Consider the following 19,882-nt stretch of genomic DNA (forward strand, 5'->3'; position numbering starts at 1 on the left):
TCTCACACATCCTCCATTACAAACAATCCATATCCACAGCAAGATCCACATACTACTCAAATTTAATCAGTTCACATGAAGGAAACTCAAAAACACTATTCTCACTCCTCTCACAGATCACAAAACCCCCGGACTCACTTCCACCTCACCTCTATTCCTCAGAATTTTGCAATAACCTGGCTGCTTTCTTCACCACCAAAATTCAACTGATTCATCAGCAACTCAACCCCTCTGTTTCAAACCCACCTGTTTCATCCCCCCAATGCACCTGCTTTCTTCTTTCACCCTGCCCTCTGTCACCCAAATCTCTACTTTCATTCGGAACTCCAAATCCTCCACCTGTCAACTAGACCCTCTCCCTACTGTCCTCATCAAAACCTCCATCCGTGCACTGTCCCCCCTCATAACTGAAATCATTCACTCCTCTCTCACCTCCGGTACTGTTCCCTCCACCCTCAAAACTGCTGCCGTCACTCCGATACTCAAAAAACCCGGTTCTGATCCCTCTGACCTCAATAACTTTCGTCCCATTTCAAACCTACCCTTCATTTCCAAACTCCTCGAGAAAACAGTTGCTGCCCACCTCCACACTCATCTTTCCTCCAATAACATCTACGAACAATTTCAATCTGGCTTCCGTCCCCTCCATAGCACTGAAACTGCCCTTTTGAAAATCACAAACGACCTCCTCCTCTCTGCTGACTCTGGTTCACTCTCCATCCTCCTCCTGCTAGATCTCAGTGCAGCATTTGACACCATTTCACACTCCATCCTCCTTGACAGACTTTCCTCCATTGGTGTCTCTGGTACTCCCCTCTCCTGGTTCCACTCCTACCTCTCAGATCGCTCTCAGTTTATTCAGCTCAAGTCATTCACCTCACACCCCTTCCCTGTCACATCAGGTGTTCCTCAGGGTTCTGTCCTCGGTCCTCTGCTCTTTCTAATCTATCTTCTCCCCCTTGGTTCCATCTTTAGAAAACACCACATTCACTTTCACTGTTACGCGGATGACACCCAGCTCTACATTTCCAGTAAACCCAACTCTACACTTCCACCCTCTTCCCTGACTGCCTGCCTCACAGAAATACAAACCTGGTTCACCTCAAACTTCCTCAAACTTAACGGCAATAAAACAGAACTCCTACTCATCGGCACCAAATCCACCCTTAGCAAAATAAATCCTTTTTCCGTATCTATTGATGGCTCCTCTATCTCCCCCTCCCCTCAGGTAAAGAGTCTGGGTGTCATCCTCGACAGTACACTTTCCTTCACCTCCCATATCAACAACATCACCCGGTCCGCCTATTTCCACATCAGAAACATCCACCGCCTCCGTCCCTCACTCACCCCACACACCACCGCCATCCTCATCCAGCCTGGTCACTTCTCGTATTGATTATTGCAATTCTCTTTTGTTCGGACTCCCACAGAAATCACTCCATAAACTCCAACTGGTCCAAAACTCAGCTGCCCGCATTATCACACACACACCCTCCCATCACCACATCACACCTGTCCTGCAACAGCTCCACTGGCTCCCCATCACGCACCACATACACTACAAAATCATACTCCTCACATACAAAGCTCTCCACAACCTCGCCCCTCCATACCTGTCTGACCTCATTCACATCTCCACACCCGCCCGCTCCCTCCGCTCCTCCTCTTCCCTGCACCTCACTGTCCCTCCTGCCCGTCTTGTCACTATGTCAGCTCTGGAACTCCCTCCCTCACGACCTCCGCAACACACACTCACTCCCACACTTCAAATCTAAACTCAAAACTTATCTGTTTAGAAAGGCCTTCTCATCCTGACCTCTCTGACCATAACTGCTCTGTCTTTTAATCTATATTTGTTTTTAAATGTATTTTTAATCATTTTACATTGTTCTATTTGTATTGTGTATGTGTGTATATGTGTACGGCGACCTTGAGAGCCTTGAAAGGCGCCTAACAAATAAAATGTATTATTATTATTATTATTATTTTTAACGTGGAGAGACCGGGTTCATGAGTACATTACATTATCCGTCACTCAGTCTGGAGTTTCTCCACGTGGACATCCTCCATGGATCAATAACAGTCACTTCTTCTGTATCAGCCTCTTATCCATGACACACACATGTGCTGTAACAGCGCCCTGTACAGGTGAGTAGTACTGCTTTGTAATAACAGAAGTAGCAAATCAGTACTAAGTTACTACATTTACATACAGTCTTTGTAAACAGTGTTGCTGCGCCATTATATTTATCATCGAAAACTGGAAATTGCCAGAGAAAAAGCGCAATTTTAAATATTGAACTAATTTATGTGAAGAAAAAACAAAAAAACAACCCCAAAACAAAACAAGAAGAAGCAGCAGCAGAAGAAAGAAAGTCTATTCCGATGCTCAATGTTCGCATTTTAATAGGCCTCTATAATAAATGATATCTTTTCGGAAAGCACTCATTAGTCCTGGTGGGGGTCCCTGATGTGCTCTTAGGCAGCAGTGCTTTGCAAGGCCTTATGATACTAACAGGTCTTCTGCTGTTGGGGCCTAAGTACTGAACTATAGGCGCATAAAAACCCCACCACTGTCCCTTTAACCTAAAATCCTAATAATCAGCTGACAGGTTTCAGTGCGCCCTGGAGCCCCGCCCCCGCGCTCTGTGGCACAGAGCAGCTGCTGTGGACGCTGCAGAGGCAAGTACCATCAGAAGGTTACAAAGAGGTGATTTGTACCGTCAGCAGCGTAAATTGTCTTGTGCAAAACAAAAACAAAGCTGCCGTACAATCTCTTTTGCATCCGAAGATACCGCGTCGTCTGCAGCCGTTTCGCAGCGGGCTTTTGTTTTCCGCTGCATCAAGGACAGAGCCATCAGAGCGAAACATCCATGAGAGGCGCTGGAGGCAGGACACCGCTTCAGTCTCAGGGTAGGCCACTGTCACTGCACACAGAGCTAATGTAGAACCAGGGGATGGATTACACTTATATGAGCAAGATAACAGCGATATTATTGAAGATGACGAGTGATTTTATTGCGCATCCATCAGCTCTTACATTGATAACCTAATTGCAAAGCTCGCCCTGTATCTTGTTCATTCTTGTCCAGCGCTTCCTCTCATGCCCCTGTAGCTGCTCGTATTCATATTTGTGCAGGTTGTTGTGAGAGCGCAGAGCCATGGCCACGGGCAGACTGGAGCAGCAGGTGGCCAGTGTGGAGCGGGGCATCGCCTTCCTGAAGCAGGAGCACCGGGTCATGTTGACCGGGCTGCACGTGGAGATAACGAACCTGAAGAGACGCTGCCATGGTCAGTGTGTTTACTAATGCTGCTGTGGTAGAGCAGCAGCCATTGTGCAGTGCAAATCAATGTGGTATTACTGCCTCTGAATGGCCCGTGCTGAGACAGCCGATATGAATGCAGTGCTGGCAAAAAGGCAAGTTATAGGCTAATAATGTTATTTACGATCCAGCACTTAGCTCAGTGCACAGTTCAACAATCCCATACAAATGGGTCTCAAAGGTTGACCCCAAGTCACTTGACACTGGGGGACAAAAGGGTCTGTATCCAGGGTCTTAAGGGCCCATTATTAGCCTCATCAAAGAGCCTCATGTGAGCTTTCTTGCCAGAGGACCCCCAAAATTCTTTATGACACGTGAACCCAATGTTAAATAGTATTTTCAGTGTGGTCTTTATGGCATCATATGCAGTAGGATAACTATAAAAAAATCCATTACACACAATGTCCTGGAGCCAAAACAATCATAAAGCTGCTTGTTTTACTTTACTTGCCTGCATATTTATCATTGACAGTTTTCTTATTCATATTATGTATTATTTATGTAATTATAATGTCTATGACATATTTTACGAGTTGTTTTTTTTTTTTTTTTTTTTTTTTTTTTTTTTACAATTGTGAGAGCATTCACAATAGTTAAAACCCTCACTAATTTTTAAATACTGTATTTTATATTGTTTCTCTTTGCTTTTGCAGAGTTGGGCTGTGAGCTGGACTCTAGGTTTCCCGACAGAAACCCTGCAGGTATCTAATTATATCAGAGAAAAGAGGAAGTATACATATATCCTACAGACATTTTTTTCTGGTCATTGTCACAGATGAGATTGCCTTTCATTTAGATCAAATCTGGGCTAAGGTTACGCTGATACAACAGATTCGAAGACAAAGAAATACAACAAATGCAAACACACAAGTAAATATAGAAACAATCAGATTCAGAGCCATTGTTTGAAATGCCTAGTGCAAAATTTGCAGTATTTTTTCCATGTCACTGTGTTGCCACTGAATTTCACTATAGCCTATTTACTTGTGTCCATTTTGGAAATCCTGCATGCATGGAGGCAGATGGTTTGACTCCCAAAGACAAAGATGAAAAATTAATGATGGAAATTCAAATTAAGATTTTGTTTTCTTACTCAGCTCATGGTATAGTAAAGGACCTGCTGCCAAGTATCTGCTACTTTTAGCATTTTACTGCAACAAAACATTGCATTTAGGCAGTTTTTTATTACAATAGTTCATGATAATAGCTTTAAATTGTTTGCTTATAGTATCATCACAAATATGTACCAAGATCCCAGATTTTATTGAAACGTTTGCTTGTTGCTGTTTTCCAGAGGAGGAGGCAGAACTGGCGGCACGTTGTGAGGCAGTACAGCACCTCCTGGAGGACCAACACTGTATGACACTGGCGGCCCGCGGCAAGCTGCGCGCTGGACGGGCCCGAGTGTCCGCACTGGGACGAAGCCTCAGGGAAGAGGAGAGATGTTTTTTGGAGGAACTGAAACGCAGAAGCCATAAGATTACACTGATGAACAGGGAGCTCCAGCGACAAGATTCAGCTACGTCTAGTCTCTGTCGGGAGCTTCATAGCGCCAGGTTAAAACTATTTCAACAAAAACAGGGCGAGGAGGGTGGGGGCGAAGAGACAGATGAAACAGCCAAAGACCAACAGGATATAGAACAAGAAGAAGATGAAGAAGAAGATGATGATAATGATGATTATGAAGATGACAGCTCTGATTGGCTCTTATCTCCGCCTCCTCCTGAGTCCCCTGGCCAATCAGAGCTCAGAGTCCAGCGCAGTAGATTGAGCATCAGAGAAGAGCGGGTCCGAGCCTGTGTCCCACGGGAGAGGGTCACATCTCCCCAAAGACCCCTCCCCATGCCTGACCCTGCCCTCTTCCTGGTTCCTCTAAGGTACCGGATGCTGCGACTGAACCGACCAATCAGAGAGCAGGAAAGTGATCAGCTGGATGATGAATGGGAAGATATAGATGAAGGAGGGATCCATAGCAGAGTGGACATGGGTGCAGGGGAGGGAGAGACTGCCCTGTGAATGTTATCATTGGGTTAGAAAAGGTCTTCCATTGACAAAACCAGCACCAAATGCCCCTGAAAAGATATTATAGAAAATAATGGAAATGGGAGAGATGTAACTGTGGTGCCAAGTGAGTGTTGACTGTGTTTGAAATGGCATACAGAAAATATTATTTACCTAGAAATGACTGAAGTAAAAAATATATTGCAATACATATGATTAAGGGTGGGCAATGTGACAAGAAGCTAATATTTGAATCTTCTTTGTGCCTGCAAACAACTGCAGCTTTATATTCCCTTTCAAGAGAAATAAAGCTTACAGCTTCTTAGAAATTGAGCACAGGACTGCAGAAGAAAGGAATCCTCTCTTGATTCAAGATCAAGATCACAATTTTATTTTAAATGCTCACATTTCCCGCGCTTACACATAGCTATATTTTTCAATTAGGAGCTAATTAACCAACCAAAACTGTTAAGCTGTTGTGCCTCAAAATAATTAACCATTGTAGGGCAAGAAAGTATTAACAGTATGTGAAAAAGGATGTAAAATTTCTTTTATGTAGGGCAGATTGTTTTGTCTTGTTTAACCAGATAAGAACCTCTTTTAAACAACATTTAATGTGGTTTACAAAAGTGAGCTAATGAGCTATCAAAAGATGGTTAGCACACACAAATGCACATCAACAAACACAAGTACCATATGAAAACAATGAAACAATGATAGTGCATTGCATACTAGAAATTATATAACTCAAGTAGTTTGAAATGTTTACATATATGTTTAGTTTAATTAAATTAAATGTGATAGTGTACATCAACTAACAGAACTACTAACATTTGTACTAACATGTAAGTGCGACTATAACAATCATATATATATATATATATATATATATATATATATATATATATATATATATATATATATATATATATATATATATATATATATTCATTCCATCCCATATCCCAGTGTTACATACTAAGTAATATTTATGTGGAGGACGGTGTATAAGAAGGCTACTGTATGCCACTTCAAATAGACTATGTAAGAAATTCTTTGTTTCACTGAGGTTGCAATTGAAAATGTATTGTACTTGTCCAAATGATTGTCAACACAAATAATTGGGTGAAGATGCAGCTGAAGTTGTTTGTGGGAAGTGCGGTCATGAATACTAAAGGGGCTCCTTACTTTTCTTGTGTTTAGAACAGGGCCTCACTGTTGGACTGAGTTCTTGGGACAAAGGTTCAGGAGTTGGACACAGCTTTATTGTAGCTGCCAGTCCCAATGAGAGGCCTCTGTTAAAGGCTGTGGCCCTCCTCTGCTTGTCACTGCACTACTGTGTCCAGGCTTCAAATCCACTGTAGACGGCTTAGTGACATTTTGTATGATTTGCACTTTATTAAATTCATGCAATGTGCCTCATAATGGCAGATGGACAATTGTGTTTTGTCTTAATTGTATTATTGGGTGTTAATTATATAAATATAGGACAAATGGGCTAAGTAATTAGTGCTTTGGCCCAAATTATTTAGTCCAGGCCTAATAAAATGCATTATTTGATGATATTCAAACTATTGTGCTATGACTAGTGTTGTACTACAAGTCAAGTAGTTTATAATTATTTTAACTATGAAGATGCTGTGTGGGCTTATCCATCAGTCAAACATCATTTACACGATTTGTACGACAGTTGTTTGTGAACTGGTCACCTGGCTGATTGAAAACCTGACTAAACATCTCAATACCACTGGCATATTTCGCAGAAAGGATTTTGGATATTAGATTAGGCAGTAGGATGTCTAAGCTTATCACTTTATTCATCCAACAGAGCTTTTAGCTTACATTCAGTTATATCTGATACATCTGATATCCTGTACTGTGGCTGGACAGCCTGTCTACTGACGACTGTCTGCCGCCTTTAGTGTTAGTGTAGCCACATTTAATCACAATAAAAGAGACTGACGCCAAACTTGTCTCCAAACGTCCCGTCCTGATCGTTCCCATCATGCTCCTGGAGACCGTGCTCAGAATCTTTGATGTCCACCGCAGTGCTGCCATGGCAACCTGGAGGATGTAAAACTCAGGGCTCACGTGTTTAAAAGAGCACATCAAATCACTGGACAAGACATTTAGTTTATGCACTCCAATTATATGTTGTTTATTTTTTCTCATTCTAATTCAGTGGGATAGTTTGTGTTTAATTAGAAGTGCTGTCCGACTACAGGAAGTTGCATCACAAACAGAAGTAAGGTCGCCCCCTTCTGGACTTGGAAAAGAAGTTACTGCTGCTCTCTTGCCTATGTTCACCTGAAGGGCAGACACACGGGACCGAACAAGGACGGACGGACTCCTGGTCCAGAGGAAACCCGCCCGGGGAAGCCCAGTGCAGCCAAATAAACATCAGAAAGGCCTAGAGGAGACAGTTTACAGAGAGCACTCCTACAGAAAGGTATGGAGGACCAGTCCACTGCCTCAGTGCACATGTATGTGATATTACTACTGTATGTGGCGCTGACAGTGATTACTTGGCTTAGATTTGTTTGTAATATTATACACCTGCACATAATATATTTGCCTTGTCTACCCTGATTCAAACTCGTCAAACATCTGTCATTTTTAATAATTTGGCCTACTGTTAACTTATGCTAAGACAATATATTTTAGTTTCCAGAACATGAGATTTTTGGTGATTATACCTGTTAAAATAGTATATTTACTGCGACAAAGAAGGTCTAGTAAGTAAGTACTTGTTACTACTCAACAGTAACACCAAATTGGACAAAATTGTTGCATTAAGTTAGAAGGTATTGTGAAATAAATTTTTACAACTAACAGAAGTTCTTTTAGCCACAGCTGCCCACTTCTGCACCATCTGCCTCTCCACCACCACCAATCACTTACTCAGACACCACATTAGGCAAAGTGGGTGAAGCGTCTTGTCTAACTAAGGGCACAAAAATGCACTGTCGCATCATGTACTAAGTTTTAACCGGGCCCATCCATGCCTTTAGCTTCAGATGGTCGGTCATTCTCTTAATTGCCTGTATTGTATTTTTGTGTAGGCATTATGGGAAATGTAGTCCAGTGCTGCCACTTTCTCTCCAACTACTTCACATGTCCAGATGCTTTAGCTCCATCTGCGGCTGAGAGATCTCCTTTACTCTCCAGCGATGAAGAAACCAGGTCTAACTCCCCAAGTCTCCCTGACGACACAGAGGACGACATGTTGACGTTATCCGCTGATCTGACCAACCAAGCTCTCGAACCTGAGCATTTCCTGTTTCCTGATTTGATATTGAGTAGTAATTTAGGGACAGATGCAGCTGTGGTAGAGCCTATGGTTTGTCTGTTGGTGTCTGAGGAAGAAGAGGAACAAGGAGGAGACCGAAGAGAGGATACTTTGTGTAGAACGTTATACTCCGAGGTGGAAACTCAAACTGAAAATGGGACACACATTTTAAAATCTGGACAAATTCACACACAGGTAGAAGTTGAGACTCAAACTGAAACACTACTGGAAAGTCCCAAAAAACAAGATGAAGAAAAAGAAAAATCGACTGAAACTAATTTTCTCTTGGATTGTTTAGAAGAGCACAAAGAAACGACAAAACATTTCGAAGATGCAGCTACTGATGTAGAAGTAATTCAACTTCCAGTAGAAATAAATATACAGGGAACCCAAGACAAGGAAAACAGCAAGATTATAAATACTCAAGAGGAAATAACTGTAAGCTGTAGTGATAATGGTTTTCCTACTAAGTCAAGTAATACTTTGCGGATACTAAATAACACAGAGCTTATAGTGGAGCAAAGTGGACATTTTGTAGAAGAGAAGAGCAACTTTGAGGTAGAAAGTGATATTGAGGTTAAGTGTGAGAAACTGGACTGCTCTGATGAAGAGCTTTTAGATATAATTGTCACTAATAATGATCCTGAGTGTGTAGAAAAGAGTTTGTCCATAAAGGATACACAAGAGACATTGGGCTCTCATGATCAAATCGAGGAGTGCACATTTAGCAAAGAAGGTAAATCTGTTGAAACATCTATTCAAAAGGAGTGTGAGGAGAGCGGTGCGCCACTTGTAACGGATTTAGACACTGCTCTTCTTTATGCTGAAAATGTGAGTCTCTCCAGAGCAAAGCAGATGACCCTGTTTCTGGTTGACACTTTATTTCTAGAAACACCTCAGTTTAAAGGTAAATGTGTTATTTCATTTTTCATTGTAAATGTGTAAATAAACAGTTGTTTGAATCTTGTTCAACAGCACCTCTTTCTCAAACTGAAGAGGAGCAGACTGAAGAAATGACTGAAGAAAATATAGAAGAAATAATGGATTTACAGGAGATGAACTTCACTGTAAAAATCCAGCCTCCGGGAGCAGACATCTTTGAAATACAGGTGCTTCATTGTGAGAGTAAAATACCAGAATAGAAAGTAATAAATGTGAATAAAAAAGGTGGATGGATTAATAGATTATACTTATTTATTTATTTATTTTTTATCTTGTCTGGCCTTCATGATGTGTAAAGATGGCCAGGATGGAGAGTGTTGATGTGGTGTTTTCGTTACATTTTATTACAAAAGGAGGTTGTGCAGAATTCTTTTTTACTGTCTTACTATTTGTGATGTAACATACATTTTGTACAATTTCTGTATAAGTCAAATAAACTAATTTGGAAAAACAATTATAGATTTCACAGATCTTAACGAGCACAATTGAAAATAAATTGTAGAACAAAATTGTTACTTTACATTAAAATTTGTCATGAATGCCTTGCACCTTTATCCAAACTTAATTTAAATTTGCAGGTCTCTGGGCAGATGCTGGTTGCTGAGCTTCATCAGGTTTTGATGGATCATGAGCTCACCTGCCATCGCACATGCTTCTCTCTGCAGCTGGGGGGCGCTGTGCTGGACAGTCTGGCAGAGCTAAAGTCCATCCAGAGTCTACAAGAGGGAGAAGTCATCAAAGTAGTGGAAGGTAGTGGGTTTTGTTTATTGTTTTTTTCTCTTTCTCTTTCTGTTTCTTTTCTTTTCTTTTTTTAATAGTTGTGTATGTTATAATTAGACTTTTTCCACTCTACATAACAGGGCCATACACTGTCTGGGATGCTCGTCTCCATCTCAGGCATGTTAGAAATCTCCTCAGAAGTCTGGACCAAACAGAAGCCTACAATGGACAAAAAGGATGCTCTGTTTCTTTCGCAAACTTTATCACCCAAAAGGACAAAGGTAAATCCAATTAAAATGATTATAATTATACTCATTATCAACCATTAGCATTTGTCACAGATGTTGAAAGCAGAGACCAAGGGAGGTTTTGTATGCCTCCTGAATATGTCCTCCCTGGATGCAAAGACAGACCACTTACCCCCATGCTACCAGACAGAGATGACTTGAAGGTAGGTCATTTCATAATTTTTGATACAAGGACTGCACAAAAATATTAGTAAATCACAAGAAAAATATGGATAGCAGCAATGTTTTTGTTGTAATGTAACCCTCAATGAAACTAGGCTACTATTAGCAATCCAGTCATGGTTTCCACCTTGTTCTTATGAATTAAAAAAACTCTGCCAATAATAGAGTCACAACCATATTGGGGTACATTTCAAACATAATTTAATTCCCCAGTAAACATAGTCACTGTTTTGCTGTTGATGTTGTGTGGTTATATTTTAAACTTGTCACAAATATTTGATTAACAGTTCAATAGTTGTTGGACTTTGTGTTTGAAAGCCACCACAGTGTGTTCAAGTGTTGACTATGAGCAGCTGGAACCCTCCTCCGGGAAACAGGAAGATGCATGGAGACCTGCTCTATCTGAATGTTCTGACTATTGAAAACAGAGAGCTCAACATCACCGCAGCAACCCGGGGTTTTTACATCAACCAGTATGTGCTTAGTTACATTATATACTTCCTCATTTTATACATGCACATACAGTTTATCAGTTGGTACTATTGCAGATCTACTGCCTTCCATTTCAACCCCAAACCTGTAGTTCCCACAGTTCTGTGCCACTCTCTGGTGGAGCTGTTGAGCCAGATCAGCCCTGGATTCAGGAAAAACTTCATAACTTTGCAGAAGAAAAGGTGAGGAATAATTTATAAAGACAAAAAAAAATGTACATGCATGTTTCTTCACATTTTAAAAGTGAATAGATTCATATTCAGCCTAATGGCAGGACCGAATTCTGTGGAAGAACTCAAGTGTCAGAATGCAGATGTTCTGTCCTGGTTCATAGTTAATATGTCTGTAATTACCAGACCTATCCATACTAAACATAAATTGGTGCACAGTTGACTTTGATACAGTTACAAGTGTCATTTTTCCAATCCATGAGTGTAAATGACTAACAAACAAAAGATTTTAAACTCCATGTTGTTTGGATGTTTTAGGCTTCAGCAGCATCCTTATGAGAGGATCCCAACTCTATTCCAGACATACACCTGGATCGCTCCTTTAGCAGACCATAGACTGGACGGCATCAGAGCAGAGGAGACACACAGCAGCCACATGGGACTGGATGACCTCACTGCTGGACAGGTTAAATAAATCATTCCATCATAAAGGTATAGTGCTCCTGCCATCACTGTCAGTCTTTCTGTTTTGTGTTGTGTAGAATCGAGACTGGAACGAGGAGCTGCAGGGATCCAGAGAGCTCCCAAAAAATTCTTTACACGAACGAATCCTAAGAGAGAAGAGCATTTTCAAGGTAAAATTACAATCACTTTTAAATTTCAATCTTAATTTTGAACAGGAAAATGCTTGATATGCTAACCTACTATTTTTTATTCCACAATGAAAGACATAGAAAAAAAAAACTAAATCCAAGCGCTCCAGAAAAGAAAGAGTCCCACAAGGAAAAATGTAACTAAAAGGTCTTTATTTATTTGGTCAAAGCCAACATGTTTTAACATCACATAGTCTTCATCAGGGCTTAGCTAAAATCTTTTTTTTTTTTAAACTGTAGCATGGGTGTGAACAAACAAACATCAATTGAATGTAATCCAATAAAAATAATGGTGATATTATCATGTGGTTTGGTACTAGACTGATACAGATCAGAATACATACATTCAGAAAAGGTCCAACTTTGTCTTATTTATGCAGTTTTGTCAGCATTAATACTTGTCCAAATGGATCTCTAATTTGATACTAATTTTAATGTCTAGGTATATTTTTTTGACAAACCCAATTCTTTTATATACAACACAATCCTCCAAGTTAACATAATATTATAAAACTTAAAAATCATGAAATTAGAGTTGGGTGTTCAGTCCATGTTCTTCATACAATTTTTCCCAGACGATTGCTGACTTCACAGCAGCTGCAACACGAGGAGCTGAGTCTGTCGTTGACGGTAACACTGTGGCTTTAAATCCAGGAGAGGCCCCTCATCTACAAATGTTCATCTGGAACAACATGTTTTTCAGCCTGGGCTTTAACGTGTCAGAGCATTACCGTCCACTAGAGGGCGACACTGCTGCACACGCTGCTGCTCTTAGAGACCTGAGAGGGGCACAGGTATGAGCTAAAACAAGAATCAAAACACTCCATCTAATACACAATTTGTCTGTAAAATTTTTGTTGTGCCAAGTGGACAAAAAAAACAAAAAAACAAAAAAAAAAAACAGATTGCATTTAAAATCTCTACATTCTAAGGAAACGTTGTTGTTTTTTTTTTTTTTTTTTTTTTTTTTTTTTTTTTTTTACCGTGGCAACATTGAATCATACTTCACAATATTTTAATGTATCAACATGTGTCTTTGTGGTAAATCTAAGTTCAAACTCAAATGCTGCATGTTAATTATGAAATATTGTCAGTATTTTGTTAGAATTTATAAAAATGTGTTCTTTTGCTCTAGGCTTATGGAGCACTGGACATTAACGGTCTTCACACTCTTGGGACAGCCGTGATAGACTATCGGGGGGTAAGAGTTACTGTGCAATCCATAGTCCCAGGATTACTGGAGAAAGCTCAGGAGCAGCCTCTTGTCTACGGATCTAATGACTATGGGAAAACAGTCTATACACACCAAAGGTAACATGTACATACATATGTGTATTTATATTTATATATTATTCAGCTGCTCTTTACTTCAGACAAATCCTTATCTTAGGTTTGTAGAGCTTTTGGATAAAACCTGTCACCCTTTGAAGATCCAACGTCACACTGTATTGGACCACTCTGGTTCTCCTGTGGAACTGTGCTCTGGAGTTGAAACTAAAGGGATTTTTGGAAATGATGGCCGTGCCTACATCCTAGACCTTCTGAGAGCTTTCCCCCCTGATCTTAACTTTCAGCTGACAGGAACAGAGCACAAATACAATGAAGTAATACCAAAGGAGTGTGTTCAATATGGATATCCACGTCATTGTCCTCACAGACTGGCCAGTCACAGACCAGAGATGGTACATGCATTTGTCCAACACAGGTCAGTATAACACAACTAGAAAAGCTGATTTGGACTTTCTTTTTCAATGATTATTTACTGCTGTCTTTTTGGCATCCTTACTTTACTGGTGATGTTCTTGTATCTTGAATTTTTCACTGTGGGACTATCAAAGGCGCTTTTATCTTGTGACAGATATAATATTTATGTCAAGGCAGTATCAAAAGGGCATAAAGAAACTGAAAATTGTGAAAAAAAGCAGGAGGTGATGACGGGATTGTCTAACTTCAAGGAAAACAACAATTCATCACAGAATGTTGAAGGTAAGTCATGAACATCGTTTTGAATGAACCTAAAAGAAGATTATGAGTATGGAGTGAATGAAGAATGCACAAAATGTTAAACCGACTTTGAGCACCTGGGAAAGCCCTATATAAAACTAATTCATTATTATTATTATTATTATTATTATTATTATTATTATTACATAGAATGAGCTGTTGAAGCTGTGGTACACTAACAAGCAAAACAGAATAATTGTAATAAAGACATAAAACTATAATAGTTATTTCACTGATCTCAAGCACTAGGTTTCATGTTGTGACTTAGTAGAGTGACCCATTTACCTAGTTAACTTTTGTTTGCAGATGTTCTTACACAAGCTGTAATCCAGAAAGCATGTAGGTCTGTGGGATCAGTGAGCGACTCCGGCTTTGACATTCGTTTCAACCCTGATGTTTGTTCTCCAGGTATGGGAAAAGATAACAGCCCCCCACTGCAAATGCACTACATGCTTATATAATTATAAATTGCATAAATTATATTGTTCCTGTTTTTTTAGATGTCACTTTCCCTCCTGAATGTGCTGAAGATTTACAGAGGCAAAGACAGTTACTATGGGATGTAGCTGCTTTTGTGCTCTCTCACCAAATCCCTACAGTGGTAAGACATTAAATCAAAAACTAACAATATATTACATTTCATAGTATTATTGTGATTAGTCGTAGTGTCATTGGTATTAGTAATTGTGTTGCCCTTTGCCTGTGCCTGTCCCAGCTGACTTATTGCCTGGCTCATCCCACTGGGTGATGGATGGGGCGACCTTGACCTCTGAGCTGCACGACATGGCATAAATGTGAGGTATTTGGGAACTGTCCTGGAGCAGCTTGACTCTATGGAGGAGTGTGTGAGACTCAGTCATATAAAGGTAAACAAAATCAAATACTGTTTTTAGATAGACATGACAGTTTGGTGTTGAACATACTTTTATTTCTCATGGAATAATAATAGTCATATCATTAGCATAGATACTGTATAAAGAATTGGACTGAGTGTGGTGACAAACATAGCGTTGGACTCCAGTCAAATGAAGCTCATCAAGGCTAACAGTTATAGGGGTGAATATGGAGCCGAATTCCATGTTTGTAATGTAGATTGTGAACAAAGCAACGAAGAGCCAATTCAGAGCCAGGCTGTTGAAGGTAACGGCCTTTTCCACCTGCACCGCGCGTTTAGCAAACAGCAACACTGTCAATCAAACCTGTTGCTGACGCTAACGGGAGCAACTCAGGGAAAGAAGGCACCTGATTTGTCTTTGTTATTCATGTTCATATCTTGACTTACAGCAAAATAGCCATAAAAACTCCAAGATCATGTAGCCCGGGTTAATATGAGTATTTTAAGACCTGATTAGTCTGACAGCAGCAGTTACAGAGCGAGGGCCGACAGTATTTCAATAGAAAGTGAATTGGAGTCAGTGGAGTGGGAGTCAATGAAGCTGGAAGCGCTCCCATGTTCACTTCATATTTGGAAAACAGCAGCATAATAATGACTTATATTGTATTGTACTTTAAAACCTTGACAAGACTCTCAAAGCGCACTTACTCTTGTCAATATTTATTCACTCGATAATGGGTTATACTTGTGTAGCCACAGAAGAGATCGAGATAGAGTGGCAAAAGCGAGGCTATCAATCTGTGCTTGATGATTGATTGGGGCCTTTTTGTTTCACAGAGGATTTGTGTCAGTGAAGTCATTGTGAGAAGTACCAAACACACATTCAGGAACTACCTGCAGGTACACAAACTACTTCACCACTCCACTGAACACATGCATATAAACACACTGCCCATTGTTTTAAATGACACCTGTCCTGTTTTCTATAGGACGTGGATCCGGCGTCTCTCTCTGCTGCTGTCTCTCACTTCCTGAACTGTTTCCTTGGCTCTTCTTCATGTTTAGTCTCGGGAGGCAGATCCGAGGAGGTCATCACTAAACGCAGGAGTCGCAGACGACGTAGCCGAATTTCAGGAAGTGTTTGGGCAAAGTTGACCCCCAGTGACCTTTGGAGCAGGATCAAGAAGATGCACAAGAATATTTTAGCTACCAAATAGAGAGGTGTGGTCCCAGAACAAGTATTTTCAGCATTTCTTTGACTTAATTTTACTGAAATCATCAACACATAAACTGCTAAAAATAAGAAAAGAGACTAGTAAAAACTGTGTGTTCAATATTTTATTTGGATTTGATAATTTTTATTATTAAATATAAATGTTAATCAACTGTGCACTAATGAATAACAAAAAATGCATTACACGGCAAATTTATTTTCTGTTCCCATTAACATATAGCAGGCTACCATGTAATATTACTCTATTTATGAAATGTTTTACTCTGTGGTTCTTGTCTTCTCTATATTCAGTGGCAGCGTTGATGAAGTCATTGAAAAGCACAGCCTTCAGAAAGTTTCTCTGTTGAGAGCGATCTGCCTCCAAACTGGGATCCAGGTCAGACATCTCATGCATGTCTTCATAAAACATTTAGATTTACATTTATGTGTCAGACAAAGTGGTTGCTGCATCGAAAGAACATTCCCATATCCATAATAATTATTTTAGCAGCTGAAGATAAATATTTTCTTTCCCTCAGAATCGATAAGTAGTACTATCTCTTCCTCTGTATAGGTGCTTTTGAAGGATTATACCTTTGAATCTCGACACAGACCAGTGTTGTTGAAGAAGATGTCATGAACATGTTTCCTATCGTCAAACATCTCAATCCAACTTCATCAGACGCCTCTCGACTCATTGGGGAGGCTCAGAGGGTGGTACAGAGGGGTGAGTCAGAAAGCTTAATGGCTTTTTAATGGAATCAAAAGGGAAAAAAATACATTGCTCCATATTACAGTATATTATATCTGTATTTTAGATACATTAGATAAAATATTATATATATATATATATGTGTGTGTATATATATGTATATATATATATATATATATATATATATATATATATATAATTATATATATATATTAATATATATATATATATATATATCTCAGATTTAAGGTCTAAATTATTGAATTGCATAGTGATAGGGCTAAAATCAAATGGTTGATATAGGAATATAATATAAGTTCAGCAGCGGCTGCTTATCACCATATTTCAACCTGGTTGACTCGAGATTCACAATATTTAGGTCTCCTCAAAAATGGCTATGACTTCATCAGCCAGGCCATAACCCTGTTAACCAGCATCTGCGGCGTGCTGCATGAAGATGTGTGCTCCTGTCTGCGCCTCCAAGGACGACTCAGCTACATACTGGGACACCACACGGAAGTAAGGAATATGTTTTCTACATTTGTCCTTTTATTTGTATTATCTCACTGTGTTTTCCATGTTTGACAGGCTATAAACCTCCAGGAAAAGACTGTTATTAGCAGTGAAAGAATCAAAGGTGTAGACCATGCTCAGACCATTCAAGATTATGTAAGTTTCAAACCAGTTGCAGCATTAGCTTAGTTAAATGACCACTGCATTTATCCTCTGTTGTTTTGTGATGTAGACCTACCTGGCTCTGTACTGTTTTGCTGGAGGTCAACTCACTACCTCACTTCAGGTCTTATATCGTGCTCGGTACCTTTGTCTACTTGTATGTGGGGAAGACCATCCACAAGTTGCATTAATAGATGTGAGTTTATTTAAATGTGATACTGTAAATCCCTGATAATATTGTTTGTAATTGTTGTTTTAGAGTATGCTGGGCTTAGTGCTACATGGACTAATGGAGTATGAGCCCTCCCAGAAGTTTCTTGAAAATGCCTTAAGTCTTGCTGTAAAATACTATGGTGCAATGTCTCTGAAACACGCTCAGAGGTAACTGTTGCTTTCTCGACAAATGTTCAGATGCAAAATCTCAGCTTAAAACCATTGAGCCACTAATTCACAATCAGTTTTTGTCCTAAGTTTTTTTTTTCTCCAAATAAAATTTGTATGTTCTTTTTTCAGTCATCATCTGCTTGCCACTCTTTTAGAAAGTAAAGGTGACTTCAGATCAGCTCTGCACCATGAAAAAGAGGCCTGTTCTATATATCAGAACCAGGTGACATATTATATAAACAATACACTAACCTAAGTATTTTTCTATGATTTATGCTCATTTTGCCAACTATTTAAAATGTTACAATTTAGGTTGGGGAGGACCATGATCGGACAAAGGAAAGCAAAAACTACCTGAAAACACTTACTCAACAAGCAGTGAACCTCCAGAAAGCACTTAATCAAATCTACTGTGAAACACCCAGTGCCTGTATAACGCCTCCAAAGGTATGTTCATAACAACCAATGACATAAACAGTCAATTCCTGGGAAATGTAAATACATAATGTTGTGCAAAATTTTTTTTTTTTTCGGAAAATAATAATAATGTCTACCCACTGAGACTACAGTTATCTTATATGGAGGTCAGCAGTGACTGTCCACCCCCTGGTTCCAGAAGTAAATTTCTCATTCATTTTTCCCATAGACTTTGCAAAAATAATTAATCTTAAAAGTTTGCAAACTAGCTCAAGTCTAATCACGTGGTAACCAACAACTTTATAAACCGCAAAGTTATTAAAGCATTTCACAGAATCTTTCATTTTAAATTGACTTTTTGAACTTAAAACAACCACGTTATGGATCATGGTTAGCACATACGTGAAAATTTACTTCCAGAACCGGATCAACAATTAGTATCAACAATCAACATTAGTATCAACAATTTCCTTTGCATTTGCCCTACTGTTGTGGCCCTAATATAAAACAATAATGTAATTATATTTTTAAGATTATTTTAGCTTTTAGGCACAATATTTTAAGAAAATTTGACAAATGTATAAATAATATGTAACTTTGCTTTAAGCTTTCAGTCCCAAACGCAGTTACAATCCTTCAGCAACTAAACCTCATCTGTGGCATTGTTCTCGTTCCTCTCAGGTATGTGGCTATGACACTTGACTTTGGTATTTAGAGAGTTTGAAGATAAGGGATTCCTGTATGTCGGACCCAGTTTATCAGCTATTCGTGGTGTGAATGAACTGTCAGATGCCTTTAACTAACCACTTTATTTTTGATTATTTTGCGGATAATATCCAAATTGTTAATAATGGTAATCTTTTCTGCTGTGCTCCCTTTCAGTGAAAAAGAAGTGGCTGATCTGAGGACAAAGATCAATAAAGAAAAAACAGATAACATGGTAACGCAAGAAAACAACTAAAGTCAAATCATTCAACATCTGCACACAATACCACAATGTTGACCTTATTAGATGGTTGCAGAATAAATGTCTCTTTTGTCAGACTCCACCAGAGAAAAGGAATAGAAAGTGAAACTGTCAAAAATATGTTTTTGATGTTTGATGCTGACCTCATGACAAACATGTACAGTTTAAGGGAGTGTTAGATTAAACGCGACACATTTTTGTAGTGGAATTGAGAGGCTAAATTCTTAAATTGTTATATATGCACTGGGGGTCGCTGTTGGGACTGTGAGCCTTTGCTAATGCACTTTTGGGTACTCTGTACCTCTGTAGGCCGATACCATTCGGTCTTCTGTCTAATAAAGATTTTGGTTTGATAATGTGGAATTTAAATTTGTCAACATGTGCATAAGATCAAGTAAAAAAAGAAAAGAAAACCCACAATCGGAAATGTAATAATCTGGTTACAAACTTTATTCAAATATAACTGGATATTTATGAGCCTAACACAAGTTTAAAATGTTCTTTGTAAAAAAAATAACACATCACTATTTTGAACAGATCTTTTTTCCACCACTTTGGATGGGTATATGGCTCTAAATTATACAAGTTTTCTTATGTGCTGAAAAACATGATCAC

At 39.3% G+C, this 19,882-nt stretch overlaps 2 protein-coding genes across 3 annotated transcripts; both read left to right on the forward strand.

Annotated features, from left to right (window-relative positions):
- Positions 1–2,659: 2,659 nt before the first annotated feature.
- ccdc92bb (coiled-coil domain containing 92Bb) lies at positions 2,660–5,452 on the forward strand. Of its 2 annotated transcripts, none has more exons than XM_033978665.2 (4): positions 2,660–2,913; positions 3,140–3,291; positions 3,977–4,024; positions 4,618–5,452. In XM_033978665.2, exons 2-4 carry the CDS (start codon positions 3,162–3,164, stop codon positions 5,337–5,339), a joined length of 900 nt encoding a protein of 299 aa, XP_033834556.1. In that variant the 5' UTR covers positions 2,660–2,913; positions 3,140–3,161; the 3' UTR covers positions 5,340–5,452. The 2 variants fall into 2 exon arrangements, with proteins under 2 accessions (XP_033834556.1, XP_055082767.1); XM_055226792.1 differs by having other exon boundaries at positions 2,886–2,913; positions 3,116–3,291.
- Positions 5,453–8,391: 2,939 nt separating this feature from the next.
- Positions 8,392–19,261, forward strand: LOC117381628 (clustered mitochondria protein homolog). The gene is given in 31 exon segments (XM_055226698.1): positions 8,392–9,520; positions 9,589–9,722; positions 10,134–10,305; positions 10,416–10,726; positions 11,064–11,218; positions 11,294–11,419; positions 11,726–11,873; positions 11,950–12,042; positions 12,636–12,854; positions 13,196–13,371; positions 13,451–13,765; positions 13,899–13,951; positions 14,371–14,472; positions 14,565–14,665; positions 14,780–14,807; positions 14,810–14,842; positions 14,845–14,930; positions 15,737–15,799; positions 15,889–16,081; positions 16,084–16,120; positions 16,425–16,509; positions 16,687–16,729; positions 16,732–16,839; positions 17,204–17,343; positions 17,413–17,493; positions 17,570–17,695; positions 17,759–17,880; positions 18,013–18,106; positions 18,196–18,330; positions 18,908–18,981; positions 19,183–19,261. Coding segments are annotated over 31 exon segments (4,761 nt in total).
- The last annotated feature ends 621 nt before the right edge of the window (positions 19,262–19,882 follow it).

Source organism: Periophthalmus magnuspinnatus, chromosome 14, assembly GCF_009829125.3.
Source record: "Periophthalmus magnuspinnatus isolate fPerMag1 chromosome 14, fPerMag1.2.pri, whole genome shotgun sequence".
NCBI lineage: Eukaryota > Metazoa > Chordata > Actinopteri > Gobiiformes > Gobiidae > Periophthalmus > Periophthalmus magnuspinnatus.